General features: G+C 43.4%; 1 protein-coding gene across 1 annotated transcript in view; it reads left to right on the top strand.

Moving 5' to 3' along the window:
- The window catches only part of LOC310781908 (low density lipoprotein receptor adapter protein 1), a gene marked incomplete at both ends in the record, with an annotated part of 65458 nt that extends 52788 nt beyond the window's left edge, over positions 1-12670 (top strand). The window contains 4 exons of the mRNA XM_083642549.1: positions 1414-1541; positions 3532-3566; positions 10794-10822; positions 12624-12670. Of these exons, the coding sequence (XP_083498675.1) occupies positions 1414-1541; positions 3532-3566; positions 10794-10822; positions 12624-12670 (239 nt within the window). The remainder of the gene's footprint in view (positions 1-1413; positions 1542-3531; positions 3567-10793; positions 10823-12623) is intronic.
- Between the last annotated feature and the right edge of the window lie 358 nt (positions 12671-13028).

A 13028-nucleotide genomic window follows, 5' to 3' on the forward strand; every position in this document is an offset into this window, starting at 1 on the left:
CAGTGCACACAATTAAATGAACTCTAGAATTCCTGAGGTCATTTAATATGTCATAGTACCTTCATAAAAGCTTTTGTTGTTACAAAATAGGTTTGAGCTGTAATTATGATATGCTTGGAAATATTGAGGTTTTATCAGTCTGCGACATGGGTCGCTAAGATGAAGCATTCGGAGTATACGGGGCCGGGCAGAAACAGATTGCACCTGATTTACAAGATTGCGGTGATCTGATTATTTGTAAATTGGCAGCTGTAATATGTTGCTGGCACTGAGAAAAGACAGTAATTAGATTATATGGATTTGCAGAGAAATGTTGTTGGATTACCAGGAGCAAAGGCTTATGGATGTGGACCGATGGACATGAACATGGTTTTTCTGCAACTATTTAAATGACAAAGCCTATATTGGAATACAGTGGCAGCCATCTTCAGTTGGTCCTCCCAGCCAAAGGCCTTTCAGCTGCCAGCTGGCTGCCATAGCAAAGAACTAAACTTTGTTACACCATAAGGGACATTACTTTAGAAAAGTTAATGATATCTATACTTTTTATTAAGAGGTTTAATTAGTTTAAGGTATGTTAATTAAGTTTTGGAGGTAACATTGAATTAGTCATCCAGGTATTTTTTTAATCCAGCTTCTAACTCTATAATCCTCCCAGCCCCAAGATCTTCTACCTGATGAGATAAATGCATCGTGCCTTTTCAGAATCAGAATTCTGATTCTGATTCTGATTCTTAAATGCATCGTGCCTTTTCAGTGGTGGTTGTGTGTGTAGATGGGTGTGTATGTATGTCGACACCCTCTTTCACACACATTCAACTGACCATTGATCTGACCATTGAACTGATCATTCTCTCCTTTCACAATGAGCCCAAATCACCTAATTATATACAACTCATTAGCCATGCAAAGCAGCAGGTGGATTATATTAACTTTACATTTTAGTGTCAAAAAGTGTTTCGTTCCTCGGGGGGTCAAAGGTTCTGCAGATTCTGAGACTTAATCAACCCTTGACTGAGCTTCAGTTTGTCATTAGCTAAAACCCAGCAGCTCCTTTCAATTAAACTGTGCTCTCCTCCCTGTGGGAGTGGCCTGAGGGCAGGGAGAGATCTGATATGTAAGCCTGGAGGATCTCGGGAGTAAGTCGGCCTAGACTGAAACGTGAATGTTTTGCAGCGGATGATTTTAATTTCTGTCTGCGCCAGAGAAAGCTGTGAACGTCTCACTTCTGTCTTGCCGACAAGCAGAGTGGATGGAGAGATGACGAGAGACTATGCCCCCTCTCCTCTGTTTGTCTCCCTCACACACTCACCCGTCCTGCCCGTGTGTCCATTTGTCTGGACTTCACTTGTCCTCTTCTTCATGTCTGACTTTCCCTCTCACCCACTCACCCTCACCGGCCATCTCTTTCAGATCCCGAGTTACACAAGCCCATTGGGATGGGGGAGAAGCTCCGGAGGCCCCTCTTCTCCTCCTCGCTCAGCTCGCCCTCACCCCGTAGTGACCCCACTCGGAGGCGACCAATCAAAGATGACTCCTGGGTAGGTCACATCCTCTGTCTCCAAGTTGCCGATTGGTCTTTCATTCCAAAGGTCCAACCAGGGTTATTCCCAGGTTGATTTTTCGGGTATGAAAGGGTTAACCCTGCATTGCCCAACTCGACTTGGGTCGGACCAAGGGCGGTCAAGGGTTTATTTCAGTGTGAATGACACCACCTGGGTTGCTATTTGTTGTGCTAATATGTTATGCTAATATCAATATGCTATGCTAATTGTTATGCATCTCTCCCGCGTTGGGACCCATCAGGTCCTGTCTGAATTGTCATGACCAAAGATGAACCCGTGTTGACTGACTTGGTGTGAATTGACAAAAGAAGGGTTGGACATGGGTCAATGAACCCAGGTCTGACCCTGGTTTGAAAGCGGTATTAGTAACACTTCAAATGAATGTTCTTGTCTTTGTCTTCATGTAGGTTTTATGGTCAGGTGACCGGTAAGGCGTGATACATGGCAATTATTGATGTGTGTTGTCTCACCATGATTTGCCTCCTTGCACAACAACCTGTATTGGAAGAGTGAAGAGCTTACCTGTATTACTGGGATCAGCATCTACTGACATGCATTGACTGGATAGTGATAGAAAAACTAGCTTCATATCAGCATTTCAGGGCATTTTCGTTGTCATCTGAATCTCATTGCCTGGAACAATGTGTTAACAAGTATTCAACACAACACCACCAACATTCTAGAGTACCGCAGGAATGATGTCTTTTTGTAGGCTTACCCAGTCCCTGCACTGGTTCATAGGTGTTAAAGGCAAAGGATTTTTGTATGGGGGTTGCGGTTAATGCATGAAATAAGGTCTGTGGTCAACAAAAGTTTATGAAACAGCAAAGTTTGTGTTCAGCAACATAATCTTCACAAATGAGGACCACTTTTATGACCTTTGAAGTGTAACTCCGGACTCATTCCTGTGGTACTCTATGTCATCATGACAGATCACTTACATTTGTCCTCCAAAGCATTTTGGAAAGTTTTAAAGTAATGTTCAATTGAAAGTTTCCCCCGAGGCAATAGATCAAACTAAAGTTAAACAAAACGAACACAAAATAGCACCAAGGGAGCATAAAAGGATTCATTCACACTTTAGTTTTTATAAAGATGCTGACCAGCACAAGAGATGACACCACATAATAAAATTAACTATTATTTTGGGGTATTTCATTGCGCAGTCGAAGCTGATTGGTGTTGTTTTGCTACAAGTCAGAGCTTTGTTGAGATAAAAAAAAAAGTGCTTGCTTTAAAATTACACCAATAATTAAGTTTGTGTTCCATTAGGCATATTAGTCTCCACTGTTTTTGTTCACTTGCAGATGCTCAACACTAGGTGACACCAAATCCTTTAGAGTGCTGTTTCCACAGCCTGATCGCACACAGTCGGCTTCATCTCTGCTCTTTGTTAATATCTTCACTGATGGAATCATGCATTGAGTAAAGCAGATCTCATCAGCTAGTCCAACTCAGCAGCTTGAGTATAAAGGCTCCCTGTTTGCTATTGATTCAATAGTACTTCCACATTTACTATAGATTGGATGGAATATAATTGTAGATCATTCCTGTGCAACATGGAACTGAAGGAAATTCATTAGATCCCATTTATTAGATGGTCAACAGCTATGTTTTGGGAAAGCAAGTTCAACAAGAACAAAATATACATATTATTTACCCCTATGTTTCCAGACTTTACAGATAGCCTGTTCTGTTCCCAAATACTGTATAAGTCATGGAATATGGACATATGGATATTGATTGAAGCACTGACATGAAAATTGAAACGAGAAGTCTTCATCAAAAATATTTTCTCGTTAATGAATTTGCCTGTCATCAATCGATTGAAATGGGATTGGATATGGCAAAGAGCTGACGCAGCAGAGATGCAGAGGGGGATGAGAGCACGGACTAACACTGAAGTAGGCTTATAGTTTGCAGTAATTTATGCGCCTATTGATTTATATTATTTATGTCTCAACAGGATGCGGAGGATGGGCTGGATGATGCATTCTCAAGGTAATGTGTGCATGTGACAGGAAGTGAACTGTTAATACATTCAAGGGTATAATATATAGGCTACTGCAGCTACAGCGTACATGTGCTGTCTGGGCAGATCTCAGTAGAGTGCAGATCTCTGCCAGGCTCCTCTACACGCATCTACACAACATTCAGGAAATCATCTTTGCTCGGACTGCATAATTAATTTTTTATCACAAAATGTGGCTCATAATATACGTGTACAGCTATATTCAGTTTATACTGCTCAGCCAGCTCTGCGCCAAAGATCCCAAAGATGGTTTTGATAATTTTAGGTACTTCTTATCACACTCTATTTTCACGTGCTCATTTTTTAAATAAGTTTGTTTTTAAATAATGTAGTTATTTGATTATATAAAAAGGGCTGATTGACAGCTGTGACAGCCACTCTCAAACCTTCGTCAGACTGTGGCACGGCCACAGGGCTGGTCAGCCCGACTCTACTGCGCAAATGACTTCACACGAGCAAGATGGCATCTCGCTGAAACGAGATATTTGTCTCCATTTCTGGATAACGTTAGGAAGCGGGACGCGTTGTCCATATATTATACAGTCGGTGACTGCAACTAAAAGATTACTGGTGCCTCATATTGTCAAGACTGCTCTTGAACACAACTGCTAACAAAACTGTCAGTCCTTAACTCATTGAGTGCCAAGGACGGACATGTTCGTCATTTCAAATAGTAACGTAGAGTGCCAAGGACGGACATGTTCGTCAATTGCGTTTTTTGACGGTGGGGCGTCGATCAAAGCCTTCTGCCTCTCCTGTACAAATATTATAGCTATTGGAGGTCTATAACCTATTTTACAGAACCCTTAGGTGGCGACAGTGCTCTCCACATAACAGAAAGGCAAGGAAAAAACAAAGAAGAAGTCGTTATGGAAACGGAAATCGCATCGCATCCGTATGCATCGATATGCTGAAGCACGTTACTGCAGCTGTGCCTGCAGCAGCCAATCTGCTCCCACAATTGAGCCGCTCCGTGTCGGTTGCGACAGCACATCCGCACATCCACACCGTGGAGTTGTTATTATTCTCAACTGGAAGCATCGTTGCCGGTGACAAACACACGCGGAACGCTGTAAAAAAGCTGGATGTCGCACACAGCAAACTCAGCAGAGAGCCACCACAGACAGGAGGAGGAGTGTGCAGTTGAGGCGAGGCGGGGCGGGGCGGGGCGGGGCGGGGGGGGGGGGGTGGGCACGCAGAGCAGCACGCAACACCCAGACAGACCCAGGCAGCAGGACAGGATTGACAAACGCAAGCCAGAATATCCGATGCCCACCAGCAGCAAGCTTCAGAGTCAGTGATGTGCTTGAAATGTTTAATTTCACAAAAGGCCAATTATCTCAGCTTCTAGAAAAAAATTGCTGTTTTTGGATGAATCAAGCTATTTTCTCCGGCTCATAACTAAAGAACGGAAAATGGGATCAATAAACTTTTTTTGCAGATGATAGAATAGAGTCTCATCGTTCTTTGTGCGTGTTCAGTGTTTACATAGTAATATCACACAATATTCTATGGGCCTCGAGAAATCACTGAAAACGCTCTGAAACTCTGGCACTGGGAGCGTCCGTTCTCCAAAAGTGGCTGGCACTCAATGAGTTAACTTGCAAAATACAAACTTCCAGCCACTTTAGACACTTTATCTTCTGAGAAGACTGTGGCTTCAGTGTTAGTTAACATATTTTAGAATTTGTGTACAAAACTCTTATTGAGAGTGTTTTAACTTTTCATTTGCCTGGTTTGGTCACCTAAACTGTAGATTTATGAATAGACTTTCCAGGATTGTGTCAATGGCAAGCAAGGTAGTGGGTAATCCCCAAAAGCTTTTGACTCTACTCGTCACAGAAAGGACGAGGAAGAAGGCGAGGAGTATCCTGGCAGATAGCTCCCATCCTTTATTCAGACAGTTTGAGCCTTTGAGCTCCGGGAGGCGCTATAGAGTCCCTCAGGCAAGTGCTATCAGTATCCTTAACTCTACAAAGTGACCAACAAGATTTAAACCACAGACATGACCTGTTTTTAATGTGTCATCTGGCCCTGTCTATGTCTATATTTTTGTCTCACTAATTGCCTGCTGGCTTCTTATGTTGTTGTTTTTGTGTTTAGTCAGCCAAAGACAATGTTTCACCCTGGTGGATAAAGTTATATTCAGTTCAATCTATGTTCCCAACTGAGCTGTCGCTTGCCTACCGGCCACAGAGTGGAGTCATTGTAATGACTGTATAACAGTCAATAAAATAGGTTTTACAAGAACTGTGAATCAGCACAACCACAAGAGGTCGTTGAGCACACACACATAAATGTGCACAGAAAATATTAGGCTGATTGGTCCAAGTAGTATGCGAGATTAGCTGACAAATACACACACACACACACACACACACACACACACACACACACACACACACACACACACACACACACACACACACACACACACACACACACACACACACACTGACTGCCTGGCAGAGATAACAATGTTTGTACCCAACTCAACAATAAAATGAATAGATCACTACTGGACACTAGAGGAATTTTAGAAGCTGTCAGTTACCTCTCACACCCTCATAATAAAACATGTATTCACCGATACCTCAGGCACAATTTTAAACACATTGACTGACACAGGCTTGAATGGAATTGCACACACACATAAAAGCACAGAACACACACACACACACACACACACACACACACACACACACACACACACACACACACACACACACACACACACACACACACACACACACCACCACAAAGTATACAAGGACATGTCACAATCTATTTTTTTCTGTCTTAACGCACACCATGCAAAAAGAGATTGCATCTACAGAGAACGACCTGAGGTGGAAGAGGATTTGTGGGAAGACGTTTTCTGTATTGATCATGTGGTACACTGTAGGCAGTGTGACATTTTAAATGGTGCTATTCATATTCATATTTTTCCACAGGCCTCCTGTGTCGCCAACAGTAACTGAGCACATGGTAAATGGCTGCAATTAGGTGTTTCTAAAGCCCTCTCTTACAAACCAATGTGGAATAATTTGAGGCAATTTTCGAGATAGGCAGCTATTCTGCTATAATTAGAGCACCATAGATGGCCATTTCAGTTAGTTACAGACAGGTGTTCTAGCGGGTAGTGCCTCATACCAAGCAGGTGTTAAATAGAAACACTTCATTTCCTTTGTGTTAAGGCACTTACATGCACATGTTGAAGTGAGTGTGAGAGTTTCGCTCTGTACTTTTCGATAGCATAGCATAAACTCATATATTGTACATGCAGACATGTTCAATTGCATGGATTTCTTTAAATGTCATACACGTTTTGGGGAAGACTCCTGACTCTGTACTCTTATTACACACGCACGCACGCACACACACACACACACACACACACACACACACTGTAATCAGCTAATGTGTGCGTCCTGCAGAGCTGCGTTGTCGGAGAGCACATTAGAGGCATGGCAGCTCATTAAGTTGTATGGGCCCTCGGCTAATAGGATCTGCATATGGTGTCGGAAGAGGAGACGTTTTCCTTATAGCAGAGGAGGGAAGATTGCAATCACAGCGTCCATGTGGAAAGTGCCAGGGTGTGGAAGGAGAGGAGAATGAGAATGACTTGAGGCATCCTCATACTGTAGAGGTTCTGGGGAAGCCATTCGGCAGCTCAGTATGGGTGGACAGGACATCACTTATTAGGCAGCGAAATGCTGATCTCGACTGGGGAGATTGTCAGGGAACACTATCAGAATCAGAATCAGAATCAGAAAGACTTTAATGATCCCCGGGGGGAAATTGGACAGGTTACAGACAGTAGCTCGCACTCAGAACACACATAGCATAAAATAAAACAGTAGTAAAATGCGATAAAGTAAGCAAAAATAAAGTAGAGTAAAGTATAATATAAAGTATAATAAGTAGGATGTACATTACGTGTCAAATTGCAGTTATTGCACACTGGACTTATATTAAGTCAGCTTGCCCATTACGTGTGGCTCAGCTAAGGCACAGTTAACCTATCGGCTGACTCAGTCTCAGGGAGACTGAGCGTCTCCGAGGTGCTCTTTTAAGTGATGCGTTAAAGAGTCCAATGGCCACAGGCGGGAATTATTTCCTGTGCCTCTCCGTATTGCATCTAGGTGGGATCAGCCTCTCACTGAACGTGCTCCTGTGTTTGACCAGCACGCCGTGGAGTGGGTGCGAGTCATTGCTCATGATGGAGCGTAGCCTGGACAGCGTTCTCTTCTGCGACACCGCTGTCAGAGAGCCCAGCTCCAGCCCCACAATGTCCCTGGCCTTACGGATCAGTTTGTTGAGTCTGTTGGCGTCCGCTGCCTTCAGCCTGCTGCTATGAGGAACCCCTAAACCTGACCTCTGTTCAAGAGGCAGAGATAGAAGATACTGAAGGGTCAGAGCCGATCTCCTCGGCAGAGGTCACAGAGGTGTAGTAAGGAAGCTCCTCATTGGCAATGCACTAAAGGAGGATGAGAGCTGTCCTGAAATGCTGAAGGCTCTGCATGGCATTAAGACACCGTGGTTCACCTCTTCAATATTGCATGGAAGCGCCTTTGAATCGGCAGGCGGCCTCCAGCTTAAAAAAAAGGGGGTTGTTCTGACGACTGGAGGATCACACTTCTCAGCCTCCCAAGGAAAAGCCTGTGGTCCGGATGAGTGTCAACACCTCCAAATATGAGAGCATGGCTCAGTGAGAAGCTACGCGTGAGTAGTAGCCAAGTGGAGGTTCAGGTGTCTTGCGGTCTTCTTCACGCACGAGTGAGGATAAAAGCGATGTGAGACTGACTACTAGTGGTTGGGTGCAGCGGCTGCAGTTATGTGGGCTTTGCATCAGACAGTGGTGATTAAAGAGAGAGCTGAGCCACAAAGCAAAGCTCTCAATCTACTGGGCAGTCTTTGTTTTGACCCTCACCTATTGGTCATGAGCTTTGGGTAGCCAAAAAGGTGTCCAAAAGGTGGATGAGGAACATAGAAAAATAGATGGATGTTGGTGTTTCAATTTGAAGTGCCTTTGTATGACATAGATAAAGTTGAGTGCTAGATATTGTTGAGGCCTTGAATTGGTCGTGTTATGCAAGTACAGTAATAATCTTGTAGCCACACCTCTGGCTGAAACATCTGGAGAAATTATCTTCAACAAGTGAGCACTATTTCTTGATTTTACTTTTTGAGTGCTTTGAATTATGATGAGATGCCACATACCAAACCTTTTCTAACCAAATGTTGTTTAAAATTCTCAGACCTCATAATGTACAGCCTGCTTATCAAGCCTCTTTTCTGCAGTCTACCTTCAGTCGTATTCCTGCATATACTCAACATTGGGTAAAACTTCTTACTAGACGATTCTGTTCAATACTCATGGAAAACATATAGAAATGGGACATGGACTTATGCTGGTACTCTTTAAATGACCACTATCAAGCCTCGCCAATCCCCCCCCCCCCCCCCCCCCCGCTAGGAATCAGATTCAAATTTCTAGACTTCGGTGCTTCCCTTCTCCTGTGACATGTGACATGTCACATGTTTGATTGATTGATTGATTTGACCTCAGACAGTACAGATTTAACATAAAATAAAAAATAACATGATTTACTATTTTAAAATTGAACAGAAAATGTTTGATCATGAATGTGTAGTTGACTTGGAGTATCTAACCTTTACACACACAGGTGACAAATGTAAGAGTCAATTGTATCTTCTATTAAGTTTTGTTGTTTACTCCCTCTCCTTTATTGGAAAAAAAGAACCCAGCCGCAGCCAGGCCTTCTCAAAGGCCACAATCAATCAGCAGGCCTCATGGGAAGATGGGCCCACATTCTGCTTATTTTGTCAGTTACTTTGAGCTCCAACTGATCCACCCAAACCCGCTTTGAAAGAATAAGCTCAGACTGATTGTATCAGTACATGTCTGTGTTCAGAATAGTTATATTTGGATAGCAGGGCGCACTTAATGCCTCAGCATGGACATTTTCCATTCTGACAAAAAGATATACATTGGCTGCATACTGAATCGATGAGTAGATCACTGTGGTAAATTGTTAACCACATGATATAATTCAGATTTTTCAGTTTGATCGCCAACCCTCCTACTGTAATGAAAATTACGTCTTTACCACACCCTCATGAGATTAACTTCCGATTCAAATGGGTTTTATTGAAATTGTTTGAGTCGGATATACGATATGACTTTTCAAATAAATGGTGACCAATCAGTGGATTGCAGTTAAAGTTACTATCTTTAACAGTCGGCTTGGCTCTGTGGTACATTATGGTATTTAAATAATTCAACCTCATCTAAAATGTGATGTGATTTCTTCCCCTGGCTGGTCTGAGGTTCATTTTAGGAATTTCGGCATGATGGGGCAGGGACTGCATAATATATGAATTTATTGTATTGAGGAAGTGCGCTAAATACAGTAGCTGCCATTTGTTAGAGTACACACACACACACACACACACACACACACACACACACACACACACACACACACACACACACACACACACACACACACACACACACACACACACACACACATACACACACACACACACACACACACACACACACACACACACACACACACACACAGAGTTTGTACTGAAATCAGATGAACTCCATGTTTAGTATTGTAATTCATATAGCGAGTGAGCTTACACTATATTTGAGGACATGATTTTGCATTTGATGACTTGTTAGAGGCTTGGTATATTGTGATTTCTGTGTGTACAGTCTTTAGGGGAACAAATCTGTTGCCACATTGCAGTTCCACCAAAGGGCATGAATCAGAAAGAATCAAAGGAATGAAATGAATTCAGCTGCTCTAAGGAACACATCGATAAAGCTTTTACAGTCATATTAAAACCTCCTACTCCTGAAATACTTTATGGATCATAGGTAAAAAAAGCTCTTGCAATAACACCATGGCTACCTTAGGGAAAATGTTAACACCCTCCTCAGGTAGCAGTAGCTCAGACGTTACCCCAACAAAGCCAACGCACTTTGCTTTTAATATTAAGACTTTGTCAAGTTGTTCCCGGAGAGCGGCTAAATTGTTTTTATTCCTTGTGTACAGACTTTAGCCAGAGCCACAAGATTTTTTTTAATTCACTAATCCGTCTTCATCGTTGAGTGGTATAGTCATGATTTCTTCTGTCTTCCACCTGGCATACAGCAACATGGAAGTAGAGGAGATGGACACTGGTAAGTGATGTGAGAGGACCATTGTTTTGTTACAGTAGCCTACATGCTTGACACTGCATGTAGCATGAGACCATGAGTTTGGGATATCATGGAAATCTATACCATACCATACCTACCATACCAGCCATACCATACCAACCATACCATATATCATACCACCCATACCTACCATACCATATATCATACCAACCATACCATACCAACCATACCATACCAGCCATACCATACCATACTGTACCATACCATACCATACCTACCATACTGTACCATACCTACCATAGCATATACCTACTAGGGATGGGATATCGGTATCGGGTGCCGATATGACGTACGGTAATTCACATATCGGATATCGGACTGATGTCGCTGATCCACATTCCGATCCAGGCTCCATTCGTAGCCTGCACTGGACCATAAACCCACCGTAACATAACATGAAACAGTGCTAGTAAGTGGTAGTAGAAGTAAAACTCTCGTAACTCTCGTAACGGGACAAGCCCCGTCTTTTATTGTCACACGAACACCACAACACATGCATGCGGCCACAACACACTCATGCTGACGGTGGCCGGTGAAAAGTGTCCTCTGCATTTAACCCATCCAGGCATGTCCTTTCCTCCGAGGGGCAGGCCAGGAGCAGTGGTCACTTTCTCGTACAGCGCCCGGGGACCAACTTCGGATGTTGTCGTCACTGGTCGGATGACGATGACGATCTGATCTTCTGCATGTTTTTAGTGGGGGGGTTATATACGGAGGAACCCCCTGGGGGAGCACGGGGAGAACATGCAAACTCCACACAGAGAGAAAGGTCCTTACGACGAGATAACCCACCTGGGCAGTAGGCACTGAAGATATGGGGGGAACACAACCACAGCGCCCACAGTGTCCCAGGCGAGAATCTAACTCAGGACCTTCTGACTGTGAGGCGACAGCTCTACCACTGAGCCACCGTGCCCCTTGTTACTACAGTGAGGTAGTAACAGTAGCGGTTAGCTAATTCAACAACATGTCCTTCTTACTTTTGGAGATATTTTAGTCGCAGGGGTGTTTTAATTGTCGCTTATTTGTTGAAATGTTAAATTCATAATTTTGAGTGGATCAATTGTTTTCTAAATATCTAATGACCTTGATTAATTGTTTAATTGTATATTGTGGAATATTATTAGCCAGGTAACTAATGCTATGAGATAATTGACACCAAACCAAAGACTAACTGATGTCACAGTAGGAGGAGCCAGCTACTATGGAGACTGCGGCTCCTTGGGAGAGTTGCCAAGAGCTCTGGTATCGGAATCAGTATCGGTATCGGCAGATATCCAAATTCAGGTATCGAATCGGATCGGAACTGAAAAAATTTGGATCGGTGCATCTCTAATACCTACCATACCATACCTACCATACCATACCATACCATACCATACTATACCATACCATAGCACATTAGCTTTACACAACAAGCTGCCCTTGAGAGTTCCTGGTCACTTCCTGCCCCTGTGGTCAAAAAAAACAATGGAAACCATATTATGGTTTCCATTGTTTTTTTTTGTATTTCTGACCTCATATACCACTTATAATTCTCCACCTGTGTGTGTCTGCTTGGCAAGGTGCCTCCATCTACTGCTCATTGTCACTCACTCATTTCCCCCTTTCCTCTTCTTCTTCTCTCTGTTTTCATTGACCTTTGCGTAGCCTCCGTGAACTCTCTTGACGATATTCTATGAATACATATTTTCTGTCCCTGACCTCACCTGTCACTCTCTCTCTCTCTCTGTCTCTGTCTCTCACTCACACACACACACAGACTGGCCGAGTCCCGCGCCGAACCAGTCTCTGACAATGCAGCTGTGAGTCCCCAGGAGGTCTCCCTTGAGGATCTCTTGTCCCTAAGCAGCAACGAGTCAGAATAACGCACCCAGCAACAGCTGCTCAACGCACAGCGCCACAGTCCACAGTCCACAGTCCACACCAGCCACAAAAAAATTGCATCGCCAAAACATGCCGCCGTCTTCAAGACCAACTTCCAACGCAACACGGCATACATCACTTGTGCAGACGGAACACGCCAGAGCCCGCGGCGCACAACCCGAATCAGAAGACTACCTGCTTGATATTCCGCGGTTGCTGCAAACAAGTAAAAAAAAAAAAAAAAAAAACGTCATATTAAACTGTCATTTCTGCAAATTGGCCTGTCAGTCAAAACTTGCTG

The sequence above is a fragment of the Poromitra crassiceps genome (assembly GCF_964638095.1).
Source record: "Poromitra crassiceps genome assembly, chromosome: 9".
NCBI classification, from domain to species: domain Eukaryota; kingdom Metazoa; phylum Chordata; class Actinopteri; order Beryciformes; family Melamphaidae; genus Poromitra; species Poromitra crassiceps.